The following is a 27720-nucleotide window of genomic DNA, read 5'->3' as shown; positions in this document are numbered from 1 at the left end:
CAAAACAATTTAGTTGAATATCCCTGCCATACAGTTTCATTGCATCCAATTTGACAATTTATTAAAGCAGTGTTATTGTGCCTCCTTGTGGCCAAAGTAAGACTTGTTTGACTTTAATCTCTGACCCTCTCTTCAGCTTGAAATTGAGCGAGCATCAGTGCAGCGGCTTGAGAGAGACCAAGATCAGGCTGTGCACCAGGCAGAGGAGTCGCTGATCCAGCAGCAGCAGCTTTCATCAACTCTCACCTTAGAGCTCCAGAGGGCCAGCAACCAAGCACAGGGTGAGGCTCAGAAGGTCTCAGAGCTCCGTACTTTGCTTCAAGAGGAGACGGGCATTGTGGATAAGCTCAGGGGGCTTCTTGAAGAGGAAACGGGCAGAGCGGCAGAGCTCAAAGCTCATTCTGAGAGGAATCTTGCTGATTTTGCTACAGAGCAACAGCAATTGAAAGCCAGGCTCAGAGAGGAAGAGGAAAAGTGCAAGGAACTGAGGGAACAGCTGGAACAGCTGAAACAAATATTGGCTGACACCAGCAAAGAAGGGTCAAAGAAAGCAGTGACGCATGTAAAAGATTTATCCTCCAAGATGGCCACAGTAACCACCTGTGTTCAGACCGAGCCTGATGGAAAAATAACTGTACCGGCGAAAATATCCGTAATGTCAAAGGTCAACGGCCATCACCTTCTAAAAGAGACAGAGCTGACTCAGGAAGGCAGAGAAACAGACAACACAGGGCTGCTGGAAAATGGTGGAGGAGCAAGTTTACATTCACCTCTCCAACCTCATCCTCATGCTTACCCCCCTTCTCCGTCCAGCACTGCCTCCTCTTCCCTGTCTTCTTCTCCCATTTCCTCCCCAATATTAGCTAAACGTCTCACCAGCCCAGGCTTCCACCAGTCCTCTTACCAGGCTGGAGTCAATCAGAGATTCCAGGCTGCCAGACACAAGTTCCAATCCCAGGCTGAACTGGAACAACAACAGCATGGTGGTCCCCTTTCCCCCAGGGACCTCTCACCCACCACCTCTTATAACCTTGCCCAACCAGAGCACAGTGCAGCCAAGCAGCTGGCCCGCAACACTGTCACACAGGTTCTGTCCCGGTTCACTAACCAGCAGGTTGGTGTCAAGCTGGTACAAATCAGCAGTTCCCCATTTGGTACGGACTACCGTAATTTAGCAGCTTCACCAACTGGAGCAAGGTCTCCTTCTGGGCCTTTATCTCCAGGTATTCGCTCCCCACTTACCCCGCGATCAGAGAGGACTCATGCTCCTCCGATTCCTCCCAAGAAGCCAGGCATGAGTCCGACTCCAGGCTCCCCAAGTCATTCTGCCCGAACCAGCTTGTTCCCAGAGCTGACAGGGAACTGTGGACCCAGTAACAATAGACAGGATGAATCAACAGAAATGGACCTGGTTTTATCTTCTAGTAGTTAACATCTTTCTTAAAAACCCATGAGCTACACAGAGAACACACATTCTACCTGATGCACTATATCATGTCTCTGCCTCTTTTGATATCTGGAGGGCTAAAGAGCCATGCATAGATGCATCGAGCTAAAAATTTTTTAAGGAGAACTAGTCTTGGCACGTTTATCATAGAATTACTAACAATGGCACCAAAATGAGGACCAAGGAATCATCTGTGATTATTCTCATGTTACTCACTGAGAACCTACATTTATTCACAATAGGTGACCTCTGTAAGTACCATTCACCATTCTATTAGTAGGACCTCCAGCTGGTATTTTAGAGACATTTCTTCACTGGACCAGTAAGCTAAGCTCTGTGGGAATGTTGAAACGATACACCCCTGTGCAGATAGTTGACCCACGCCTGATTTTTTTGGTTATCTTCATACAAAGAATGCAGTGCAAAGACACGGCTCTATGGACATTATGGATGAATAGCAGCCCTTAGAACTTAATAGCTGACACAAATTCACAAAATAACACAATGTTTTGTTAAAACTTGTATTGCTGTTTGAAGACATTACCCTGTAAATTAAATGGTCATGAATATTATTACAAGGAGTACACTAAGCAGTGAACTACTGCAACATTTTGTATGTTTGTGTTTTAGCCCATTCACACTTCTACTTTGACCGAATCAAAACAGACCTACAGTAGGTCTGTTTTAAGTAGGTCACCTACTTATATACAGTATCTATTAAATGATTAACATCGTATTCATCAGATATTATTTTAGGTGACTTTATGTTTGCAAGAATAACATATGCTGATATTTCAAACAGGAACACAAGCCCCTAGAGCTGTTTTTACTGGGGTTCATTGTTTTTGTGGACAACTCAAGGCAATTTCAAGAAAATGTACATTGCTCAGTGATCAGATGCACAATTAATTCAATTCCTGGGGTAAAGTAATTTAATATTTTCACAAAAAATGTCAATAACCTAAGGTTTTGTGGTTAGTTTGTCAAAAACGTATTTTGAACACTCATTCACCAAATCTTTCAATAGCAGTGTGTGAACAAACAGTGACAATCCAGAAGTTGTTCAGTCTTTTTATTCGTATGACAGAATGGGGCATTACAGGCAACACATCACTGATGGACACACAGTCAGTAGCATAATGGAAGGGTTTAACACAGCTCATCCATCCAAAATTTCTGCTTTAATTTCATGGTATATTCTTCTCGTTAGATGTGGCCATACAGATGTCAAACACATACTACTTTGCATGGCAACTGATTTACGTTCACTTGGCATTGACCAACACATAATTTGTCACAGTACACTATTTTAAGACTGCAACAGAAAACAGAATTGTAAAATAGAAATTTGCATACATGGGCAAGAGAATTGAGTTCTTTACCATAGGAAAGAGATTTTGGCAAACAAATCTTGGTTAACATGAATATGTTCTCCTTTCAGAGCAGAAAAGGATACAAGTAGAGATGAAACTGCCAATGCAAGAGCGCAATATAGACTAGATAAGAAATGATTTCAGCCGTATGTGTGAAGACACATTTTTAGAGGACACCCCAAAAACAGTCTCATATTTGCCAGGCATACAGTACATTGATGGTTACAGGGCAGAGCTATGCTAAGGATTGTGGGTACCAATTTTTATTTAATTAGCAAAACTTGACTTACTTTCATCCATGTCAGTCTGGTTTACATGGGCATGTTGGTGCATATCCAAGCTTATTTATGCCCAAATGCATGTCAACCACATTAAAACAAATTTTATTTTACTATAAACCCTTTTATATGACGGTGTTCTTTGTGTTTCTCACATCAGATGCGTTGTGCTGCCTGGCTTTAGCGTGTGTGAATACACTGCGGTTACTGGTCTTCATCAACATGCTCTTCTTACATCTTAGATAGCTAAATAAAGGTGTTACTGTAGCTGTCCTGAGCACAGCCCTGCACACACTGACCAATCACCACACATTCAGAAGTAACCATTATCTCCAAACAAAAACGATAATCATGTCTCTAACCAAAGTTGTCCCACAATCTGACATACATATGTATTACAGTCTTCTGTTTTGATGACTTGTTTTAGTTGATTCCTTGCCCCAAACTGATATAGTTTTGCTTTGGTGTAAGTCCTTGGGTATGATTACGTTCGACCAGTGGAGCCAGCATCTCCCTGGCCAGTCCCTGACCTTCCACTAAGCATTTTGCATCTCCTTAACAATTTTGTAATTTAGGATTTTATTCCAGTCGATCTTGGAGCGCGTGACGGGCAGCTGGCGACGTAGAGCCTTGAAAGTTGTGTCGGACATAACCTGGTAGTTCTCACTGATTGCAGTCTGGTGGCAAAATAAAGCATTTTGTTTAGCTTTCAAAGTGTTTCATTAAAATAATAAATCAGCAATAAAGCAGTTTACCTGGTAGTCATTTTCAGCATGTTCAATAATGTCAACAAACTCCTTGGATGTCTGAGTTTCACTCTGTTTAAATGCAATCCAGTCAGTCAATGTAATACAAAACCAGATACACAGTAACTAGGCAGTCAACAACATGTGAACATTAGGAAATGACTAATGGTTTACTTACAGTCACTGGTACAGATTCTTCTATCTCCTTATGACTAACCAGCTGCACGTTTCCATCTTCATAGTAGTGCACCTGGAAACAAGACATTCATTATTACTTATCTTTTAGTTTATTAATTTGCCTAATCTTAAAGAGACTGTTTGCAATCTTAGGGGCTCCTAAAGTTTCGAAAGTGTGCAAAAGTATTATATCTTGCCCTTTTCCTGCTCCAAGCATGCAAGCCACACTACATGGAACAAACACACGCTTGAAAAGTTGTAGAGAACAAGGAGCAACCAAAGTTCAACACTGAAATATAAAAGGAACTATTTGTTACAAGCCGGTGTTAGCTACACGATGCAACGCTGGTAATTCCACAATTAGGTTGTTAGATAAATAAACACCGAAAGGCATAAGAAAAAGGATGTAATTGGTGATTGTAGTACTGAATGCGATTGGCTGGTGACCAGTACAAGGTGAACCCTGTCTCTTGCCTGAAGTCAGCTGGGATAGGCTCCGGCTTTCCCGTGAGTACAAGCGGTATGTCAAATGGTTGGATGAATGGATGGACACAACTGAATGATGTACAACACATTTTCCTAACATCTTGGCGTGTGACCACTTAGCTGTCACCGCTGAGGAAGAACATCTGCAGCCCTAAGGAAACATGCCAGTCTTTCTTAAATATCTCTTTGTTCGTTGCAGCCTGCCACAAATTGGATTGGAGTTTCTGGTTCACCCTTTCTTACGAATTCAAATTATAATGGAACAGTGGCTGCTTCACAACACACCTTATACACGCCTGGTTTGCCAGAGAATAAGACGTGAAGTAGCAGAAGGGATCTGCATTGCTAATTATCGAAGTATGCATTAAAAGTGAAAAGAGGAGAAAATGAAAGAGTGTGTCTTGTTCATGCATTTATTTGCTAATCAAATACAGTGGAACCTCAATTTACAAAGTTCATTGGTTTTTGAACAGGTTTTTGAAATGGAAAAGTTTGTATCGTAAAACAAATTGCTCCATAATAAACAATGTAGATATGAATAATTACTTCCAGCATCGACAAAAAGTCCTTATTCTAGTTGAGGTTTGTACAATTTGAACACGATATAAAAGGTGCTATACAGTACTATTTTATCAAACAAACAAGGAGGTGATGGATCAACTGTCCTTATTAACCAGCCAACAATGACACACACACACACACACACACACACACACACACACACACACACGCACTGCAGTCCCTTTGGTGCCCTCACAAACTATCAGAAATCATAAAAATCCTTAACTTTAACAACCATAGTAAACATTAAAAAAAATAAAATACACTTACAGTACATTAACATTGGCAAAAGGCCTCTTGTGAGCTGCTACTCACGAGAGAAGAGGACGACGCAGAGGGGCAGGGTGGTATGTGCTCTTGGAAAATGCAACGCTGAACGAGAGGTAATATTCTCCGCCGCTGTGAACTCGGTCCGCTTTGGCATCTTTTCCCAGAAAAGTCTGTTCTAATCACAATTAAAACTTGTTGTGGTACAAATCCAGCTTCCCTAGTCTCTTCAATACAAGCAAGCACACAATGGTTGCCAGCGGGACACAACATGAATGAATGAAGTGTTCGCACACAGAGACATAGTTCACACAGAGGTCTATTTGGCGTGATCTTAAAGTTCGTAAACGGAAAAGTTTGCAAATAGGAGTTGGTAAATCAAGGTTCCACTGTACAAGCTGTCATTAAAGGCATAACATTTGCCACCACAAAGTGGTGGCGAATGTTATCACAGCGGTGATAATTCACACAAGGAGTGTGAATTATCACCGCTGTGCAATCCGTGCAGTATACCTAGTTGCAAGTTAACTTTTATCACTTCAATAAGTGCCAAGAAGACACACTCTTCTGTCGTTTGGCCACACTATGCCTTCCTGGTGGAATATGATGTTCAAAGTGTGGGAGCTATTTGCAATATGCAGCTTTTTTTTTTTTTAAAGAACTCGCGCCATATTGTAGAAATAAGATAAACATTAAAAAACAGTACAAATGGAAACATTTTGCAAAAAAACTTAACATAATGAGAAAAAAGCTGAAATGTTTAGGGTACACCCCAAAACTTTCGGTCTGAGAAGCAGGACAAGACCGACTGAACTGGAAGAACAAAACATGACCGACCGTGCAGTTGACTGTGAAGCAGTTGAAGTACCAATGATTGTCACACACACACTAGGTTGGTGAAATGTGTCCTCTGCATTTGACTCATCCCCTTGGTCACCCCCTGGGAGGTGAGGGGAGCAGTGGGCAGCAGCGGTGGAAGTGCCCGGGAATAATTTTTGGTGATTTAACCCCCAATTCCAACTCTTGATGCGGAGTGCCAAGCAGGGAGGTAATGGGTCGTTTCTGCACCAGCAAGACTATCAAAAAGGTGCCCATCCATTCCATGAAAATATAGAGAAGCTACTGATGGTGTTCCTAACAGTGAAGTAGTTTGAAGGAGACACCGCAGAAATATAAAGTATAAAGGAACAGCATTTTAAATGGCAATTCTCTTGCAAGCTCCTCCAGAATCTGTGCACAATGAGGTTGAATTGCCGCTGTATCTACGTAGGTCAGGGGTGTCAAACTCACTTTAGCTCAGGGGCCGCATTGAGGAAAATCTATTCCCACGCGGGCCGAACGGGTAAAATCATGGCATAATAACTTTAAAATATAATTAAGCCAACTTCAGATTTTTTTCTTTGTTTTAGTTCAGGCCGATATAGAACAGGCACATTCTGAAAATGTACATATCACAAATAATGCTCTTGACAAAACACTTCAAGTTAGTTGAAAATTCTGAGGGAAAAATGTGTGCAGTTTCAAAAACACCATGAAAAACACAAATAACAGACTTAATCTCATTGTATTTACAAACCAATTACACTTGAAGTTTTAGCCAATCTAGGATTGAACAAATAACAAAAAGCAAAAATGAAAACTATTCTATGTATCAACTACCTCATTTGTCATTTCTACGTATTATTCCTGTGCTAACTAAACAAACCATACAAACTGAGGTAGGTATCATTCTAGATTATTGAGTTTCTATCCTGCCTTGTAGGCACCACTGTGTATTGATTAAAAAGAAAAAAAAGCCGTGCAATGTGTGAACAATTTCGAAAAATAAAAACTTAAGAATGACAGTATTGCAGTAAATCACACACTGTTCACTTTCTTTAAATTTGCAGAGAATACCATCATTTTCACAGAACTATATCAATGTGCAGTGTCTCATGCACCATTTTAAGTGGGGTTACCAAATATTTATTTTACTCATGTTTGTTTTAGGTTGGGTCGAGGGGGAGGAGTCGCAGCTCCTCTTTACCGTGTACCTCTTGCTTGGTATACTTGCTCAACCCGGTATAAACTATTTGCTTGCTTAACAGAATTGCTATTGCGACATCCATATTGAACAGCAGTTTATTTTAATGTAAAACTGCAGCTAAATTTTACACTTCGCAAACTCATCTGATTTGAGCATGTTTGGCATCCATGACGTCAGCGAATATACAATAATCAACGTGAAACTAACTTCACTGGAGTTGCTCTCCAAGGTAAATGTTTTACATTACTATTACATGACTTCATAAAACTACTGTAGTTGTTTGTACTACATTCTATTGTATTGTTTTTGTATATAATATTTCTTATCTAGAAGTCTGATTTTCTTTTTAAAAGGCATTTTACGTGTTAAAATTGTGCTCTTTTGGGGGCTAAGCACCTTTAAAATGGCCAACTCATTTTTCGGACACAATAAAGGCTTAAATAATTTTAAACACATATTGTTACAATCGGATCGGTGCGGCGTCTTCAGTAATGTGGACGCTGTATCGATCCGTTGTGGTGAAGAAGGAGCTGAGCGGGAAGGCAAAGCTCTCAATTTACCGGTCGATCTACGTTCCCATCCTCACCTATGGTCATGAGCTTTGGGTTATGACCGAAAGGACAAGATCACGGGTACAAGCGGCCGAAATGAGTTTCCTCCGCCGGGTGGCGGGGCTCTCCCTTAGAGATAGGGTGAGAAGCTCTGCCATCCGGGAGGAGCTCAAAGTAAAGCCGCTGCTCCTCCACATCGAGAGGAGCCAGATGAGGTGGTTTGGGCATCTGGTCAGGATGCCACCCGAACGCCTCCCTAGGGAGGTGTTTAGGGCACGTCCGACCGGTAGGAGGCCGCGGGGAAGACCCAGGACACGTTGGGAAGACTATGTCTCCCGGCTGGCCTGGGAACGCCTCGGGGTCCCACAGGAAGAGCTGGACGAAGTGGCTGGGGAGAGGGAAGTCTGGGCTTCTCTGCTTAGGCTGCTGCCCCCGCGACCCGACCTCGGATAAGCGGAAGAAGATGGATGGATGGATGGATTGTTACAATAACCACAAATATAAGTGTATGTCAGATCTTACATGTAGTTATAACCTGTGGACAGACGAAACATCGGCAGTGAAGGTTTAGCGGTAGATGCGTGCTCACGCAGCGGGAATAATAGATTTGACTTACAGTTGTGATGTCACGATAGATGACTGCTGCTGATGGCACCATAGGAGTAAAAATCAAATAAGTCCTCTTCACTTTATCCCAGTTGTATACATAATACGAAGTGGAAAATGTTTAAATCACACATTTTGGTTTCGTTTTTTGCAGGGCCTACTGACTTCCTCTTCTGAAGAGGAAAAGCATTTCAAGGTTTCACATTGTTCCCATTGGGTTGAGTTCTTTCTTGCCCTGATGTGAGATCAGATTTGATGATGTCGTTGTGGTTTGTGCAGCCCTTTGAGACATTTGTGATTAAGGGCTAAATCAATAATATTTGATTGATGATGATTATTACACAGCAGCTTTGTGATTGTAACGTTCATCTTAGTTGTAGTTTTCATTACGAATTTGGAGGTGTTGAAATCGCCATGTAAAATCGCTAATGCTATTTAGGAGTATCCATCCATCCATTTTCTACTGCGTGTACCTTATGGGGTTGCGAGGGGGTGCTGGAGCCTATATCTATGGCAAATCCAAGGTAAATTAGCATCGAGCTTGTGCATTTTGAGAATTGGAGCAATTCTGTACTTCTTGCTTTGTTGGCATGGAAAATTGTAACATTACCTTGAAGCAGTTCGGCTGAGTTAGCTCCCAGTGCTTGACTGCTTGTTTCCTGACTAAGTGCTTGAGCCTCTGCCAATCTGCAACTGAATTTGACGTTACGTGCAACAAAGATATCGAAATGTTTGATTTTACGTGAATATGTACCCAATAATACCTACTGACATTGGTCTGTACCTATAAAAGTACTGGTTTCGGTACACATCCCTCGTAACACAGCTGGTCTGTGGTGGTGGTGTTACACTTTTGAATATAATTGTTTTTTAACTTTGAGCATGTTGCAAAAAGCCCCTTTAATTATTTTTTGGTTTAAAAAAAAAAAAAGAAGCAGACTCAAGTTAACTCACCTGAATTTTCAACACTCCCACCACCTGTGCAGTGGACTGACCAATAGTGAGTTTCCACTCCGATCTACAGCGTCCATTCCTGTTTGATAATTTAAGAGATATCCTTCATTACACAGTTGTTAGTATCAACAGGACTGAATTATATCACTGATATAGAATATAAACTGATTACCCAATGGCCTACACATTGAATATACTAAGCTCCAAGATAGCCCTTTGCATAAAGGGTACCATACCAGAAATTTTTGGGTTGAAATTGATGTCCCTCGATGCAGGCTATGATCGTCTGCTGACCATCGACATTTTTGCCATACACCTGTGAAACACAAACATTATATACATAGGTGGGAGAAAGGGTCATACTGATAAGTATTTACTAAAGGTAATATTATTTATTTTTATAAGGTTATAATTATCACTATTGTTAATACAATTAAAATTGTATTGTACTTTATGGCACTCGTGTGCATCTTACTGTGCAGACTCCAGTAGGGTAGTGCTCTTTGACATAGGCACTAAGGATGCTGTCACAGGAATCTCTCCAGGTTTTAAGAGAGGTGACTCCTTCATAAGGCTTAACGTCGCTCACTTCTTTCCTAAGGTGGTCAAAGTGGAACGACAAATGGTTCCGAGGGTCCAAGAAACGCCCCTGACCCAAGTCTCCATGCTCTGTAATCAGGACCTGTGAATAACACCAATGAGGGTTACAAAGGTATTGACTGAAAGGAAAGATTAGGAAGACATACCAGGTCATCAAAGCCTTCTAGTCTGGCAGGCGTGAACTGATCCATGTTGTACTGGGCAAAAGAGCTGGGCAAAAGGAAGAGAAGAAATACTTTAGTGAGGGTTGGTAATGGGTTAAGACCTTTATTACAAGCCACATTAAGACAGTGGTTGAGTTGTGACTCATTTTGCCAACAAAGACATTGGTACAGTCCTAGGTTAGATCAAAGCCTACGTGACCTTCTCCCCTTAGCAAGTAGACTATGCTGCTAGGTTGAAAAAATAAATGCGTCCAAACAGTGTTGTGTCAACAAGTTACGTACAGATGGGAATGCGTCACTGGGTGAAAATGATGTTATACAATGCTTTGCCACAAATTGTGCCGTAAGCAGACACAGACCAGAGTCAGGTGATCTCCTCAATGATTGGTCAAATGACCGCCACTAACTTTGAGCTGATCCTATGTGTTTTAGGCACTTCCTTGTTACTTTTTCGATGTGCATAAATGCCCTGTTGTGCGATAATGAGTGATACATACAGTAATTAAAAATGCATTGGAGGCAGCCAACACAGTTGACATACTTCACATTAAAGTCAATTTACTCTGTGATTGTTGGTCTAAAGCTAATGAAGATTTAAGCAAAATTAGGGTTCTAAGTAAATTTTTTGGGGCATTCTATGTATATTTTTTTATTATTTATTGCACCTTCCGGTGTGTGTTACAGTGCCTGCTGGTCACGAAACACTGCAGGAATGTAGCAGTAGAGTGCGCCAGATACGGCCGCAAAATTATACTTACACGAAATAAAAGGAATTGTAAGTTGTGAGCTCAAGTAGGTTTAGAACGATATATAGACATATAGTTTATTTAATCAGAGAAACCAACGTCAAATACGACATCAATTGCATATATCCGGGCACAGCCACACACGTCCTTAGAAGCAGTCATGGCGGCTGTTGTTTAGTTGGCCATACTCTCTTTACAGACAACTCCAACACAGACCAGAGCCGTGTATAAAGAGTGTACAGCCTATCTGGGATTGAACAAAATACAAAATAAATAATAAAAACTCATCGAGGTATCAAATACCTCATTTATCATGTTCACATTTCAATCCTGTGCGAGCTCAACAAACCCCACAAACTGAGATAAAAACTATTCAGTCAAATTACTTCCTGCATTGTAAGCATCATTGTGTATTGATAGAAAAATAAAAGCTGTGCAATGCATGAATAATTTCAACAAACATATGAATTTAAGAGATTTACACTACTGCAGTTAAGTCACACACATGTTCACTTTCTTTAAATTTCCACAGAAGACAATATATACAGGTAAAAGCCAGTAAATTAGAATATTTTGAAAAACTTGATTTATTTCAGTAATTGCATTCAAAAGGTGTAACTTGTACATTATATTTATTCATTGCACACAGACTGATGCATTCAAATGTTTATTTCATTTAATTTTGATGATTTGAAGTGGCAACAAATGAAAATCCAAAATTCCGTGTGTCACAAAATTAGAATATTACTTAAGGCTAATACAAAAAAGGGATTTTTAGAAATGTTGGCCAACTGAAAAGTATGAAAATGAAAAATATGAGCATGTACAATACTCAATACTCAATACTTGGTTGGAGCTCCTTTTGCCTCAATTACTGCGTTAATGCGGCGTGGCATGGAGTCGATGAGTTTCTGGCACTGCTCAGGTGTTATGAGAGCCCAGGTTGCTCTGATAGTGGCCTTCAACTCTTCTGCGTTTTTGGGTCTGGCATTCTGCATCTTCCTTTTCACAATACCCCACAGATTTTCTATGGGGCTAAGGTCAGGGGAGTTGGCGGGCCAATTTAGAACAGAAATACCATGGTCCGTAAACCAGGCACGGGTAGATTTTGCGCTGTGTGCAGGCGCCAAGTCCTGTTGGAACTTGAAATCTCCATCTCCATAGAGCAGGTCAGCAGCAGGAAGCACGAAGTGCTCTAAAACTTGCTGGTAGACGGCTGCGTTGACCCTGGATCTCAGGAAACAGAGTGGACCGACACCAGCAGATGACATGGCACCCCAAACCATCACCCAACCATGCAAATTTTGCATTTCCTTTGGAAATCGAGGTCCCAGAGTCTGGAGGAAGACAGGAGAGGCACAGGATCCACGTTGCCTGAAGTCTAGTGTAAAGTTTCCACCATCAGTGATGGTTTGGGGTGCCATGTCATCTGCTGGTGTCGGTCCACTCTGTTTCCTGAGATCCAGGGTCAACGCAGCCGTCTACCAGCAAGTTTTAGAGCACTTCATGCTTCCTGCTGCTGACCTGCTCTATGGAGATGGAGATTTCAAGTTCCAACAGGACTTGGCGCCTGCACACAGCGCAAAATCTACCCGTGCCTGGTTTACGGACCATGGTATTTCTGTTCTAAATTGGCCCGCCAACTCCCCTGACCTTAGCCCCATAGAAAATCTGTGGGGTATTGTGAAAAGGAAGATGCAGAATGCCAGACCCAAAAACGCAGAAGAGTTGAAGGCCACTATCAGAGCAACCTGGGCTCTCATAACACCTGAGCAGTGCCAGAAACTCATCGACTCCATGCCACGCCGCATTAACGCAGTAATTGAGGCAAAAGGAGCTCCAACCAAGTATTGAGTATTGTACATGCTCATATTTTTCATTTTCATACTTTTCAGTTGGCCAACATTTCAAAAAATCCCTTTTTTGTATTAGCCTTAAGTAATATTCTAATTTTGTGACACACGGAATTTTGGATTTTCATTTGTTGCCACTTCAAATCATCAAAATTAAATGAAATAAACATTTGAATGCATCAGTCTGTGTGCAATGAATAAATATAATGTACAAGTTACACCTTTTGAATGCAATTACTGAAATAAATCAAGTTTTTCAAAATATTCTAATTTACTGGCTTTTACCTGTATACACGCGCGCGCGCACACACACACACACACACACACACACACACACACACACACACACACACACACACACACACACACACACACACACACACACACACACACACACACACACACACACACACACACACACACACACACACACACACACACACACACACACACACACACACACACACACACACGACTGTCTCAGAAAATTTGAATATTGTGATAAAGTCCTTTATTTTCTGTAATGCAACTAAAAACATGAAAATGTCATACATTCTGGATTCATTACACATCAACTGAAATATTGCAAGCCTTTTATTATTTTAATATTGCCTGAGGCTGAAAGAAAAGAGTCAAGAACAGGAGATAGGGAGGAGAATCAGATTGGGCTGGTGCCAATATGGAAAACTGAGCAACATCATGAGAGGAGAAATACCGTTAAGCCTAAAAAGAAAGGTCTTTAATCAATGTGTGTTACCAACCATGACATATGGAGCTGAAACCTGGGCATTGTCAAATAAAATGGAAAAGAAAATAGCAGCAGCACAACACAACATGGAAAGAAATATGCTCGGAATCACATATAAAGACAGAAAAACAAATGAATGGGTGAGAAAACAAACGCAAGTCCAAGACATTATGAGAACTATCAAATGAAGTAAGTGGAAGTGGGCTGGACATATCAGTAGGAGAACAGACAATAGATGGACTTCCCTAATGACATCATGGAGACCCGTGGATGGGAGCAGAAATAGAGGAAAACAAAGAGTGAGATGGCGAGATGAAATAGACAAATATTGGAGAACAGTGCAGTGGCAGGGAGCAGCTAGAGATTGTTCACTATGGCAAAAAAATGCTGAGGCTTTCGTCCAGCAGTGGACTGACAACGGATGATGATGATGATTGCCGATTATGGCATACAGCTTAGGAAAACTCAAAAATCCTATTTCAAAAAATTTTAATATTTCCTCAGACCAAGTAAAAAAAAAAAGATTTATAACAGCAAAACAAAATCAAACATTTGAAAATGTCAATTAATGCACTCAGTACTTGGTTGGGAATCCTTTTGCACGGATTACTGCATCAAGGCGGCGTGGCATGGAGGCAATCAGCCTGTTGCATTGCTGAGGTGTTATGGATGCCCAGGATGCTTCAATAGCGGCCTTTAGCTCATTTGCATTATTGGGTCTGGTGTCTTTTAGCTTCTTCACAATACCCATACTTGCCAACCTTGAGACCTCCGATTTCGGGAGTTGGGGGGTGTGGGAGGGGGGCGTGGTCGGGGGTGGGGAGAGGGGCGTGGTTGGGGCGGGGGCATGGTTAAGAGGGAAGGAGTACATTTACAGCTAGAATTCACCAAGTCAAGTATTTCATATATATATATATATATATATATATATATACTCAAGTATTTCATATATATATATATAAATATATATGAAATACTTGACTTTCAGTGAATTCTAGCTATATATATATATATTTATTTATTTTATTATATATATATATATATATATATATATAGCAGTTGTGCACTGCACTCTCTAAAAGCCGGAGATGTTATTGTCACATATGCATGTACAGTAGATGGCAGTATTGTCCTGTTTAAGAGTGTCACAACATTGCTGTTTACGGCAGACAAACTGCTTTACGGTAGACGAAAACGTCACTGCTGTTGTTGTGTGTTGTTACCGCGCTGGGAGGACGTTAATGAAACTGCCTAACAATAAACCCACATAAGAAACCAAGAACTCGCCCTCGATCATTCTACAGTTATAACGTGATTGGGCAGGCACGCTGTTTATATTGTGGGAAAGCAGACGTGAGAACAGGCTGGCCGCTGTCGACACGTCACTCAGGTCCGCATGGAGCTGGAGGGGGCGTGGCCTCCAGCTCCGCCTGAATTTCGGGAGATTTTCAGGAGAAAATTTGTCCCGGAAGGTTTTCGGGAGAGGCGCTGAATTTCGGGAGTCTCCCGGAAAATCCGGGAGGGTTGGCAAGTATGACAATACCCCACAAATTCTCTATGGGGTTCAGGTCAGGGGAGTTGGTAGGCCAATCGAGGACAGTAATGCCATGGTCAGTACACCAGTTACTGGTGGTTTTGACACTGTGGGCAGTTGCCAGATCATGCTGGAAAATGAAATCATCATCTCCATAGAGCTTTTCAACAGATGCAAGCATGTAGTGCTATAAAATCTCTTGGTACACAGCTGCATTGACTCTAGACTTGATGAAACATAGTGGACCAACACCAGCAGCTGACATGGCTCCCCAAACCATTGCTGACTGTGAGAACTTCACACTGGATTTCAAGCAACTTGGATTTTGCTCCTGTCTAGCCTTCCTCCAGACTCTAAATGAAATACAAAACTTGCTTTTGTCTGAAAACAGGACTCTGGACCACTCTGCAACTGTCCAGTGCTTCTTTTCCATTGCCCAAGTCAGACGCTTCTTCCGTTGTCTTGAGTTCAGGAGTGGCTTGACCATGGGAATATGGCTATTGTAGCCCATTTCCCGGACACGTCTGTGAACAGTGGCTTTTGATACCTGGACTCCAGCTTCAGTCCACTGTCTTTGAAGCTCCCCCAAATTCTGGAAGCGGCTCTTCTTCACAATGCTGTTAAGGCTGCGGTCCTCTCTCTTGGTTGTGCAGCGTTTCCTGCCACATATCCTCCTTCCAACAGACTTCTTGTGAATGTGCTTTGAAACTGCACTCTGTGAACAGCCTGCTCTTTCAGAAATTTCTTTTTGTGTCCTACCCACCTGATGGAGGGTGTCAATGATGGTCCTCTGGACTTGAGTGTTTTTAAAGGCTCAGGGAAACCCTTGCAGGTGTTTCGAGTTAATTACACGATTCAAGTGATTAGTTAAATAGCCTGCTAGTATACTTTTTCATGATATTCTAATATTTTGAGATAGGATATTTGAGTTTTCTTAAGCTATATGCCATAATCAGCCATATTAGAACGACAAAAGGCTTGCAATATTTCAGTTGATGTATAATTAATCCAGAATGTATGACATTTTCATGTATTTAGTTGCATTACAGAAAATAAAGGACTTTATCACAATATTCTAATTTTCTGAAACAGTCCTGTGTATGTTTTATTGATGCTCGTTATAGAGAAAACTTGCTCACAAAAGATGTGTGGTTTCGCATTCATTTATGAAAATTAATAGGTGGATGATAATTTTTCTTGGAACACTCTGCATCCACTTTTCCTTTTTTTTTTGTGGAAATGAGGTTGCTAAAGCATGATGTGTTTGAAGCAGAAGACTTAAAACGGCAGGTTTTACGTTGGGTCAAGGGGGAGGAGTCGCAGCCCCGCTTTACTGTGTACTCCTGCTTGCTCTGCCCAGGTATAAACCATTTGCTTGCCCAACAGAATCGCTATTGCGACATCCAGTGGACACATTGAGAACAGCAGTTTCTTTCTTCTAAAAATGCAGCTCATTTTTACACTTAATAAACTCATCTCGCGGTTCAAACCTTTGGAACACGATGAGCCTATCAACAACGAGTAGCCAGTTTGCCGAATGTGCTCCAATACGACAAACCTGCATGCACACTTGAAACACAACCAATCACCTGTCACTCCAACTTACGGAGGCATTTGGTGTACAAGTTCAGTCCAAACGAAACAGCGTTGAATGGTGTGCACTCACAGAAAATGTGGTTCAAAACACAACATAGCCAAAGACACGCTGCCCTTTAATACTCCTGTTTCTAAAAATGCTGCAAATGTTTGACAGACATGTGTCATGTTGTCATGTCATGATGGTGTTTCCTCACTTGGAATCTGACAGATATTTTTATTTATTTTTTTGCATATGACCTGTTAAAGCAGCACAGAGTAAATTTTCAGCCCTCATAAAATATGTTCACAACTTTTGGGATGATACATCGACTTACAACTAGTGGAACGACACCTTTGTCATGGCCTGAGGGGGTCTGTATTGCTCTCACTGGCCCTTAGCAACTTTGAGAAAGGCGGCAGGAACCCTGCCACACAAAAAACTACAAATGTGCTGATTTGATTTGCGGCATAAATCACTCTCCCTTTCCCCATTTGTTAAAAAGACGGAAGTCGATGCGAACGCCTGCGTGCCGCCAGAAAACTAAAAGATGAAGAACGCCTAAGTGCAATTACTGATATCATGGCTGCAAAACAACCAAAGAAAAAAGTTTTGTCTGAGGAGACAAAAAAAGAAAAAAGGGAGGTTAAAGGACAGTCAAGGATCAACATTGGCCCGGATTTCACTCGCTAGCGTGAGCTCAAAGATCACGAGGGATTTTATCTTGATGCTGCTTTGGCTATGTTCCTACCAATCGAGTAAGTGACTTTTGATGCTCAACTCAAAATGGTAATGCTAGTGTTAGCTATCGGAAATTTGCGTGGTAGCAAAAAACAGCCACCAGCTTAATAGTTTGCAGTTTCACACTACTTCCTACGATAAAACTCTCCCGCTAGGTCTTTCTTTGCTTTGGACCCGCATCCGCCCCAGTACCTTCTTGGTAGTAGCGTCATGTTGTAGCGCAATCCAAGATCATTTCTTGATAGTGTCTGCTATTTAACAACAGCATAGCCATTAGAGACTTAATATTTGTAATCTGTATCAACCTTACAGCGGACATCATGTCAGTTTGACGCTATATGTGCTGGTCCTCATGGAAAATATGGTCTTCCTTCTGGCAAAACACTACCGCTTTTGTCCACTGGCGCCTCCAAAATCAACTAAAACTGAAAGTTCTTAAGTGGGGTTTTTAGGTACCAGGAGAGTGGAAAAACAAGTTACCTCTATATTAAAAGTTATTATCATATATATGATTTTGACGCCGAAAGACATACAAAGTTTGCGATTAAATAGATATGATCAAAATAGTATCACTCTCACGAGAGTCCCGAGCCATTTTGAGATATAATAATAATAGCCAAACACGTCATCGCGTGACGTAGTGCTGGGAACCACAGATCCCTTAATCAACAACAACAATGCAAATCATGCAGACTTTGTAAGAGCCAGTAACAATTACTTTGAGAAAAAATATGATCAAGAACCTAATATCTTTGATACTGAATATAAGGAGGATGATCTACAAGTTTTAGAAACTCTGCTAAACAGCAGGGGTGTATAATGTAGCCCGGAAGAGTCAGGGCTGCATGGGATTCTGGATATTTGTTCTGTTGTGTTTATGTTGTGTTAAAGTACAGATGTTCTCCCGAAATGTGTTTACAACTTAGAATAAATTAAAAAAGTTAAAAATATGTGTTAATGTCTTATATAAGGATTGTGAACTATAGACAGCACATATCTCTCTAATTTATGCAAATTTCTTGTATGACTGATCTGATAACATGGTCAGAGTGCAGAAGCGTTACTAAAGTGACGCTAATCTACGAAAATTACCGAAGACATTCGGAGCAAAATAGTAACAAAAGCTGACTGAATTTGTGGCATTTTGTGAAGTTTAGACGGTATTTTCACATACTTTGCGGCTTGTAAATACAATTAGGCATGGTTTAATGGATACAATGAAACACAATTAAGCATATGAAGTCAACTTGTTTTTCCCCTCTACTGGTACTTTAGTAGATGTACTTATACTGTTGTGTTTATATAGCTATTTTGCACTTTTGTTTAAAAAGGTCCTAACTTAATTGTCAGTTAAGTAATGTACAACTCTATCTCTGCCTATATGTTCAATATTGAAGTGCAGCCTTTTTTGTCAATACTTTATTTAGCCATTTTATTTATTGTTTTGGTTGTGTACATTTCAGGGCAACCCCTTCCTTATCATACTTTATTGCTTTTGGTTGTGCTTTTTATTCATTTTGACCAACAACATCTTGCTTTCATTCCCCTTTTTACGTAAATCATATTAAATAATTAGCATACAACACAGTAGTAAACAATAGTACAGTATATGACGGTAAAACACTGTTTTTTGCAGTCACAAAATAGTAAAAGAGACAACAAAGCAAACTTTCTTCTGGTGGTCCTAGCTTGACATTGTGGTAGTATTTAATACAATATGACACGTCTATTATTATTATTTTTATTATCATCATCATCAATTGTCTGTGTGTCTGTGCTGCACATCAAGTTAGTAGATGTCAAGATTTAGTTGTCATCACAAACTGCTTTGTTGTTCAACATTGTTGTTGTTGTTGTTGACAGCTGTTGCGTGTGTTCGCTCTTATTTTGTGGTCACGTGGCAACGCAGCTTTGTCTGCTTTATCAAAAAGTAGTAGTTTGCTTGTCCACACAATAACGTCAAGGCGGCGTCATCACTTTCTCACTCTGGAGCCCGTTCTTAGAAACTATCATTTTAAGCCACCCAAATTGCTGTTCCTGTGTGAATGAAAGGCTGAAACGATACAATACAGTTCCCGCCTAAAAACATTCTTGTGTTGATAGGGCCTAAGGTCAACTTAGACCAGAGCCTCCTGCTACAAAAACAGTTTTGTTTCCTCAGCTGTAAGACTCCAATAATTGATCTGCTACTGCTGCTTGCTGTTACATTTAGCACTGCAGTATCTTGCAATATTTACAAATCACATTTACATCTGCTGCTCACTGTCCATTTTAATGTATATGTACAATCGTACACTCGAAGGTTGGCTATCATATTTTATGTTCTTCTATTTAAATTTTTGTTTTATGGTGGGTTTATTTTGCTAGGTAATGTTTCACGTAGCAACACAGCCCTTTAAAAAAATCTAGTTTGAGAAGCCTTCCACTGACAATGGCAAAACCAATCTTCTTATTTTTATTAAATGTACCACTACATTCTTGATGAATTTGGTGGAAAATGCTACTTACTGAGATGCTCCCTCCCTGAGGAGGTTATCATTGTTGAGGAGAAGTCGCACATCTGTTAAGAAAAACATAAATTATGCCCTTATTACATATCATTAAAACCATAAGGCAACAACCGATTTTTAGGATCATATTAATTTTGATTAATTGTGTGAAGCACTGTTTCACTTATTCAAAAATGTTTATTAGCTGACAAAAACACTGATTACATATGTCTTCAAAAATATTTGTGTTAATAAACACATAACTCATCCTCGGTAGTGTATCATGGAGATGACTGACACCCCTTACCATTGAAGACTTCGTTGAACTCGCCAGGCGGGGCACGGGTCACAAAGTTGGCAGCTATGCGAACCTATGAGTTAAATAAAATAAAAAAGATACACAGAATGAATATCAAACTGAGCCATCACCATGATACCAAAACGGCATCAGTTTTTTTCACGGTAAAATACTGGTGACTTAGCTTGGCATTTTTTCCTACCGACAATCAATTTTAATTTTTACAGTGTACAATTTGATGAATTACTTGCTTTGAAAGCCTAAGTCAAGCATATATTTAAGTATTTATTTTTCTTTTAACAAAAACTATGGAATGTATTTGTATTTAACTTGGAATGTATCTTAATTCTTAGATAATATTTAAGTGTGCAGTATATATATTTTTTCTGTGAAAATGGAGAAAAACACAAAGGTAAAGTACTTTATTAAGGCACATTATGTCCAGGCTTTGGCGAGCCACATAAGTAAGTACATTTTATTTATAAAGCGCTTTTCACAGATAAAATCACAACGCGCTGAACAAAACATAGGTAAAGTAAAACAACAATTCAATTTAAAACAACAGGGCCAAGATCATAAAAAGGATACAAATTTGATTAAAAATAATAGTTAAAAGGTGTATTAACTAAAAGCTTTACTCAAAAAGAAAAGTGTTTGAGAGAGACTGGAGAGACTGGTGCAAATCGTTCCAGAGTCTGGGAGCTATACCCTGGAATGCCAGGTCTCCACGTGTTTATAAAACGATTTTTCGGGATCTTTAGAAGACCCTGGCCATGAAGACCGGAGGCTGTTCCCTAAAGAGTAGGAGCATAACAAGTCAGTGATGTACTGAGAAGCCCCACCATGCAACGCACGGAATGTCTGGACTAGCATTTTAAACTCATAAGATTATATGACGGCCAGATCTGGCCCCTGGGCCTTGAGTTTGACACCTGTGATATAAAGTATTGAATTGTTTGTTGCAGCAGACATACTCCGCAACATACATCTGTTGGCATCCAATGAAGCGCAATTATGTCCAAAAGACTACAGAGAATAGAAGATAGATTTGCAAATACTTGAGAAAGTCATAATTATTTTCTTCTTTAATTTGCATGTTTGAAGGGACACCAAGTGGTCATGTTATTAATCGCATAGACAAGCCAATTGGTCTTACTGTATAATGTGTGTTGTTACATTAGTACACAGTAGGTATGTCCTGCACGTTTGTATTATGACACTCACACTTTGATCACATTAACTTTTTAATATCTATTAACAACCCTTATTATTCGTTGGAGCGTTGGCTCCAACATCTATGCGACTGCGGTTAAAAGAAGATTCGCAGGCTCCAACCAAACTAAACGGCCTGAAATATCTACCTCAAGTCATATGAGGCCAGCAAATATTTCAGCTGCAACTGTAGCTATCTGACCCAAGCAAACGACGTTATTTGATGAGGTTAGTATCATGCATTCGGTGACTGCGTACTACAACTAATTTAAATGTAAACATGTTATATTTGGAGCAATGCGCTTTTAATTCCAATGTCTGCAAACCTACATAATTGTTTATGACTCAAGTATCTATTTCTGCTAGCCAACTAACTAGCCTTCACTAGCATTGGCTAAATGGTCAACTAAAAACAGCTTGGGATACACAATCATGCATAATTTATCGGCATAGTTGAATACAGGTATTTATACGGAGTGTCTGCGTTACTTCTAAGCATAAAAATGCAGCTAGTGGCGTTTAAGGAATCATTTTGCAATGTTCAAACCTTCTCTTCGTCTGACAGCGGTTCCTCAAAGTCAGCCATCTTGGCTCTGCGTGACCCCACCTACTCCAACTGACAGAGAACCAATGTTAATATTGTTGACGTCCAATACGATGTACCACCAAAAATTTAAAAGCGTGGCTTCATGCATCCAAAAGCAAAACACCAAATGCCACAATGACAAATATCTACATTATCGGTATCATAAATGTTTCAAGATCGACACAAAACAAAGTATTTGAAAGGTTAAACTTTCGGCTCTTAATTCCTACTGCTTCCTGTTATTCCACACAGGAACACTTTCTATTAAATAATGGTCATAACAACCTTTATATTGGTACGCTCGATTATAGGCACATTCTTCTAAGTTCGAAAATCAAGGTATGTTCGCCTTCCCTCCCCATTATATTCATTTTGTACAGATTTTTTATTTTATTTTATTTTGAATGTCAGAAAGGAAACAGTTGGCATTTACTCCACTGTTCTTTCGACAACAGCGGCGACCAACATCCCAAACATGGATCCACAGGTATACGTTGGTAAATTAGTCGTTATATCACACATGTTTATGTAGAAATGTATTTCTAGTGGTAGTTATATTGCCTATAATTATACTATTAAACTTAAGTATTTTTTGGCCAGCATTTCAAGTCAAGCTAGCGCCAGGTAGTCTAGTTATTCGTCCCTATTTCGTTGACAAGAACTTCCTTATTGAAACAACCTTGTGTTACAATGTTGGACGCCATTGTATATCATTTCTTTCATAAGTTTTAAGTTGCTATCGTTGGCAATTCTCCAGTTTGTAGACGTGGACGTCAGACTTCTGTGTTATTCCTAATATTCCATGAGTGCTGGTTGTTGGCTAGTTAGCTCGTCTCCCTAGAAAATGAACAGATCGTTGTCCGTCTGGTGGGAACTGTTGCTACTGAGGCGTAGTTTCAGTTGTTCTGCTTCTTGTCAGGTGATGACCAACCCTGAGGATATTGCCAAACTCTACAGACAGCTCAGCCTCTTCCCCTCACTGACCAGGGCAGACGTTGGACCTGTTATTACCTCCCAATATGGAGGCAAATACAGCAACATATACACAGGTTTGTGCCCATGCATGCAGCTGCCAGTATGGTTATATTTACAGTTAAAGTTTGTTTCAAATATGTATACAGATTCAGTATGATACATCATATAATTTACATATACCCATTTCTCTTTTAAACATTTCCGAGAAGGAGTAGGAAGAAGCAAGGCTCATTTTCACTATGTAAAGCGCTTTGAGTCACTAGAGAAAAGCACTATATAAATATAATTCACATTTAATCCTACTCCTTTTCCAATTCATAGCAATTACTAACACATTTGTTCACTTCCTATTCTCATTTTGTAACACAATGTACATCAGTGACTTCTAAATACAACAGTTCTTTTAATGATTCATATAAGGCAAGTAATATCTTTTTTCCAACAAGGTTCCAGATGTTTATCAAATTTCTTCCTCCTTGCACTTTGCAAACACTTGTAGTTTGAATAACCTCTCAAACTTGATCATCTTAGTACTCTGTGTGATTTATGTAATTAATCAATTCCATAATTTAATTCTACATACTGATATGCAAAATATTGTGTGAGTGTTGTACAAACCCCGTTTCCATATAAGTTGGGAAATTGTGTTAGATGTAAATATAAACAAAATACAATGATTTGTAAATCCTTTTCAACCCATATTCAGTTGAATGCACTACAAAGACAAGATATTTGATGTTCAAACTCATAAACTTTATTTTTGTTTTTGCAAATAATAATTCACTTAGAATTTCATGGCTGCAACACGTGACAAAGAAGTTGGGAAAGGGCATGTTCACCACTGTGTTACACTCAGTAAACGTTTGGGAACTGAGGAGACATATTTTTTAAGCTTCTCAGGTGGAATTCTTTCCCATTCTTGCTTGATGTACAGCTTAAGTTGTTCAACAGTCAGGGGGTGTCCGTTGTGCTATTTTAGGCTTCATAATGCGCCACACATTTTCAATGGGAGACAGGTCTGGACTACAGGCAGGCCAGTCTAGTACCCGCACTCTTTTACTATGAAGCCACGTTGATGTAACACGTGGCTTGGCATCGTCTTGCTGAAATAAGCAGGGGCGTCCATGGTAGCGTTGCTTGGATGGCAACATATGTTGCTCCAAAACCTGTATGTACCTTTCAGCATTAATGGCACCTTCACAGATGTGTAAGTTACCCATGTCTTGGGCACTAATATACCCCCATACCATCACAGATGCTGGCTTTTCAACTTTGCGCCTATAACAATCCGGATGGTTCTTTTCCTCTTTGGTCCGGAGGACACAACGTCCACAGTTTCCAAAAACAATTTGAAATGTGGACTCGTCAGACCACAGAACACTTTTCCATTTTGTATCAGTCCATCTTAGATGAGCTCAGGCCCAGCGAAGCCGACGGTGTTTCTGGGTGTTGTTGATAAACGGTTTTCACCTTGCATAGGAGAGTTTTAACTTGCACTTATAGATGTAGCAACTAACTGTAGTTACTGACAGTGGGTTTCTGAAGTGTTCCTGAGCCCATGTGGTGATATCCTTTACACACTGATGTCGCTTGTTGATGCAGTATAGCCTGAGGGATCGAAGGTCACGGGCTTAGCTGCTTACGTGCAGTGATTTCTCCAGATTCTCTGAACCCTTTGATGATATTATGGACCGTAGATGGTGAAATCCCTAAATTCCTTGCAATAGCTGGTTGAGAAGGGTTTTTCTTAAACTATTCAACAATTTGCTCACGCATTTGTTGACAAAGTGGTGACCCTCGCCCCATCCTTGTTTGTGAATGACTGAGCATTTCATGGAATCTACTTTTATACCCAATCATGGCACCCACCTGTTCCCAATTTGCCTGTTCAACTGTGGGATGTTCCAAATAAGGGTTTGATGAGCATTCCTCAACTTTATCAGTATTTATTGCCACCTTTCCCAACTTCTTTGTCACGTGTTGCTGGCATCAAATTCTAAAGTTAATGATTATTTGCCAAAAAAAATAATTGTTTATCAGTTTGAACATCAAATATGTTGTCTTTGTAGCATATTCAACTGAATATGGGTTGAAAAGGATTTGCAAATCATTGTATTCCGTTTATATTTACATCTAACACAATTTCCCAACTCATATGGAAACGTGGTTTGTAAGTGCATGCACATGTTTTAAATAACATTTTCCTCTGAGGTTACCGTAAATTTTTTCTAATTTTTTTGAGAAGAATTGTTGTGCATTCCTGGGCAACAAGTAGTAGTAGTTTGCTTTGTGCATAATTTTAGTTGTTTGTAAATGCGCAAAATCATTGAGTTGGTATTTAGTTTTTTGTTCAGCATGATTATAGATGTTGATTATACAATATGTGTTGCAGAATGGAGCCAGCGTGATCTGCAGAGGAGTGAGAGTGTCAAGTTTTGCAAGCAGTACATTGTGTTCCATGATGACAAATCAGTGGTCTTCTCAGCGCCATCAGGAAATTGCACCGAGGTCCAAGGAGTGTATGTACGAGTTATGTTATTACTATTCTAATAGACAAGTATGATTGTGTTTTTTTTCCCCCCACAATGGCAGGTTGTTAAGTAAAGATGCCCCTTCTGGAGAAATGAAGGCTGTTGTCAGGAAGAGCACAGTCAAAGGGGAGGACAACCAGTTCTTGGAGGTGTGTTGTTTTGTTAACTTTAGAATCTGCAGAGGTTCAGAGGTGGGTGGTGCTTCACTTCCTTGTTCAGATTACGGTTAAGGTGCAGTGATAACATCCTATTTAGATTGTTTCTGTTTAGTAAGTAAGATGTCATAAAAGCTCAACAGAAATGAAAGACGGTCAACAGGATGTCGAAAGTAGACTTTTTTAAATTGCAAACAGTCGATCAGACATCAAATAATGTCAGGACACTTTCTCAAACCAATTACACACTTTTCCGGCTTCAAAATAAAAGTGCGACGCTATACATCCAGTTTAACTACGTTTAGGGTTTCTCCTTAATGTACGGGCTTCATAATAGCAGCCACACCTAACAAAATAAAGTAATATAATTAGAGCTGTCCGATAATATTGGCCTGCCGATATTAGCGGCCGATAAATGATTTAAAATGTAATATCGGAAATTATCGGTATCGTTTTTTTTATTATCGGTATCGTTTATTTTTTATTTTTTATTAAATCAACATAAAAAAACACAAGATACACTTACAATTAGTGCACCAACCCATAAAAACTCCCTCCCCCATTCACACTCATTCACACAAAAGTGTTGTTTCTTTCTGTTATCTATATTCTGGTTCCTACATTATATATCAATATATATCAATACAGTCTGCAAGGGATACAGTCCGTAAGCACACATGATTGTGCGTGCTGCTGGTCCACTAATAGTACTAACCTCTAACAGTTAATTTTACACATTTTCATTAATTACTAGTTTCTATGTAACTGTTTTTATATTTTTTTACTTTCTTTTTTATTCAAGAAAATGTTTTTAATTGATTTATCTTATTTTATTAATTTTTTTTAAAATGACCTTATCTTCACCATACCAAATTAGGCATAATAATGTGTTAATTCCACGACTGTATATATTGGTATCGGTTGATATCGGTATCGGTAATTAAAAGTTGGACAATATCGGGATATCGGCAAAAAAGCCATTATCGGACATCCCTAAATATAATGTACTTTAGCGTCCAGAAGAAAACAAAGTCTGACGCTCTTTTTAGCTTGTATGGCCAATTTTATGCCAACAATGGGCCCCAATTCCAACAAGTATTTCCAACAAGTATTACGTTTGCTTTGTGCTTCACTCCCAGACACACAACATTTTTTCATTATCCGCCGACACGCTGTGTTCACAGACCATGGGAATAAGGACCGCCATACATAACACACTAACATACACATTAAAACCAGCCATACACACAGGGTTGTCTGGAGCGGGGGCAGCATGTGGGGCGTTAGTAACACCAAAAATAGATGCTTGATTTGTTGCCAATCGTTTTTATTACAGAAAAAGTGACTAAAAGGATTGTAGAAATCTCTAAAAAAAAAAAAAAAAAAAAAAAAAAAATTGTCAACAAAGTACATTGCATAATATGCAGCAACATTTTAAAAATAGAACAAAACGTTATTATGTAAGACAAATATATATGTTAATACTATACTTAATAATAACAGATGTGTTTTAAATGTATATTCACATTTTTTAGCCTTTTTAAAGAATATATGCATCACAGCAAATCATGCGATTACATCATATCAGCCACGACCCTAACCACGCCCCCACCACCACAGGTATTTTGGCAATTTAGGGGAAAGCCTGACATCAACAAAATAAAAGTGTCTTCCATTACAATCATGGTTTGTCAGAGATGTTTTGTAATGTTATTCTGTAATATTTGCATCTAAAGAAATGCTAGTACGGTACATCAGTTTAGGAATATGAGGGTGAGAAGGGGACGATTTTTCTGGCTGGCTAAAATATTGTGTAAATTATTTTATAACATTTTCTGGTCGAGTCTTCAATTACAGAATGATTAGCAGGCTTAATATTACATTTTATTAATTAATAGAGAAGGTTAAAATATTGTCATGCAGCGATATAAAGCCACCCCCCCTGAAACGTATCTGTCTAGGGTACACTTATTAATGATGAAAAATTATACCTATCTGGGATTATTCGCGATTCATTTTGAGTTAACTATGAAAAATATG

General features: G+C 39.6%; 3 protein-coding genes across 5 annotated transcripts in view; 2 read left to right on the top strand and 1 right to left on the bottom strand.

Moving 5' to 3' along the window:
• The window catches only part of cttnbp2nlb (CTTNBP2 N-terminal like b), a 47644-nt gene extending 43979 nt beyond the window's left edge, over nt 1–3665 (top strand). The window contains exon 5 of the mRNA XM_061980274.1: nt 137–3665. Coding sequence (XP_061836258.1) covers nt 137–1432 — 1296 coding nt within the window. The 3' untranslated portion in view covers nt 1433–3665. The remainder of the gene's footprint in view (nt 1–136) is intronic.
• Nucleotides 2505–22171, bottom strand: capza1b (capping actin protein of muscle Z-line subunit alpha 1b). The gene is made up of 10 exons (XM_061980285.1): nt 21981–22171; nt 20231–20294; nt 19943–19994; nt 10219–10282; nt 9948–10154; nt 9709–9788; nt 9473–9551; nt 4023–4094; nt 3854–3916; nt 2505–3775 (listed from the first exon to the last, which is right to left on the bottom strand). The coding sequence occupies exons 1-10, from the start codon at nt 22017–22019 to the stop codon at nt 3635–3637; spliced, it is 861 nt and encodes a 286-aa protein (XP_061836269.1). The 5' UTR covers nt 22020–22171; the 3' UTR covers nt 2505–3634.
• The window catches only part of LOC133619285 (acylamino-acid-releasing enzyme-like), a 49679-nt gene continuing 29400 nt past the window's right edge, over nt 7442–27720 (top strand). Inside the window, exons 1-5 of one of the 3 annotated variants that reach the window (XM_061980255.1) lie at nt 22344–22358; nt 22431–22506; nt 22939–23068; nt 25387–25513; nt 25587–25674. In XM_061980255.1, coding sequence (XP_061836239.1) covers nt 22495–22506; nt 22939–23068; nt 25387–25513; nt 25587–25674 — 357 coding nt within the window. In that variant the 5' untranslated portion in view covers nt 22344–22358; nt 22431–22494. Of the gene's footprint in view, nt 7591–21535; nt 21662–22343; nt 22359–22430; nt 22507–22938; nt 23069–25386; nt 25514–25586; nt 25675–27720 lie in introns of those variants that run through there. The other 2 variants (XM_061980246.1, XM_061980263.1) reach the window with 2 other exon arrangements.

Source organism: Nerophis lumbriciformis, linkage group LG01 (genome assembly GCF_033978685.3).
Source record: "Nerophis lumbriciformis linkage group LG01, RoL_Nlum_v2.1, whole genome shotgun sequence".
NCBI lineage: Eukaryota > Metazoa > Chordata > Actinopteri > Syngnathiformes > Syngnathidae > Nerophis > Nerophis lumbriciformis.
This window is presented reverse-complemented; position numbering and strand designations above follow the sequence as displayed.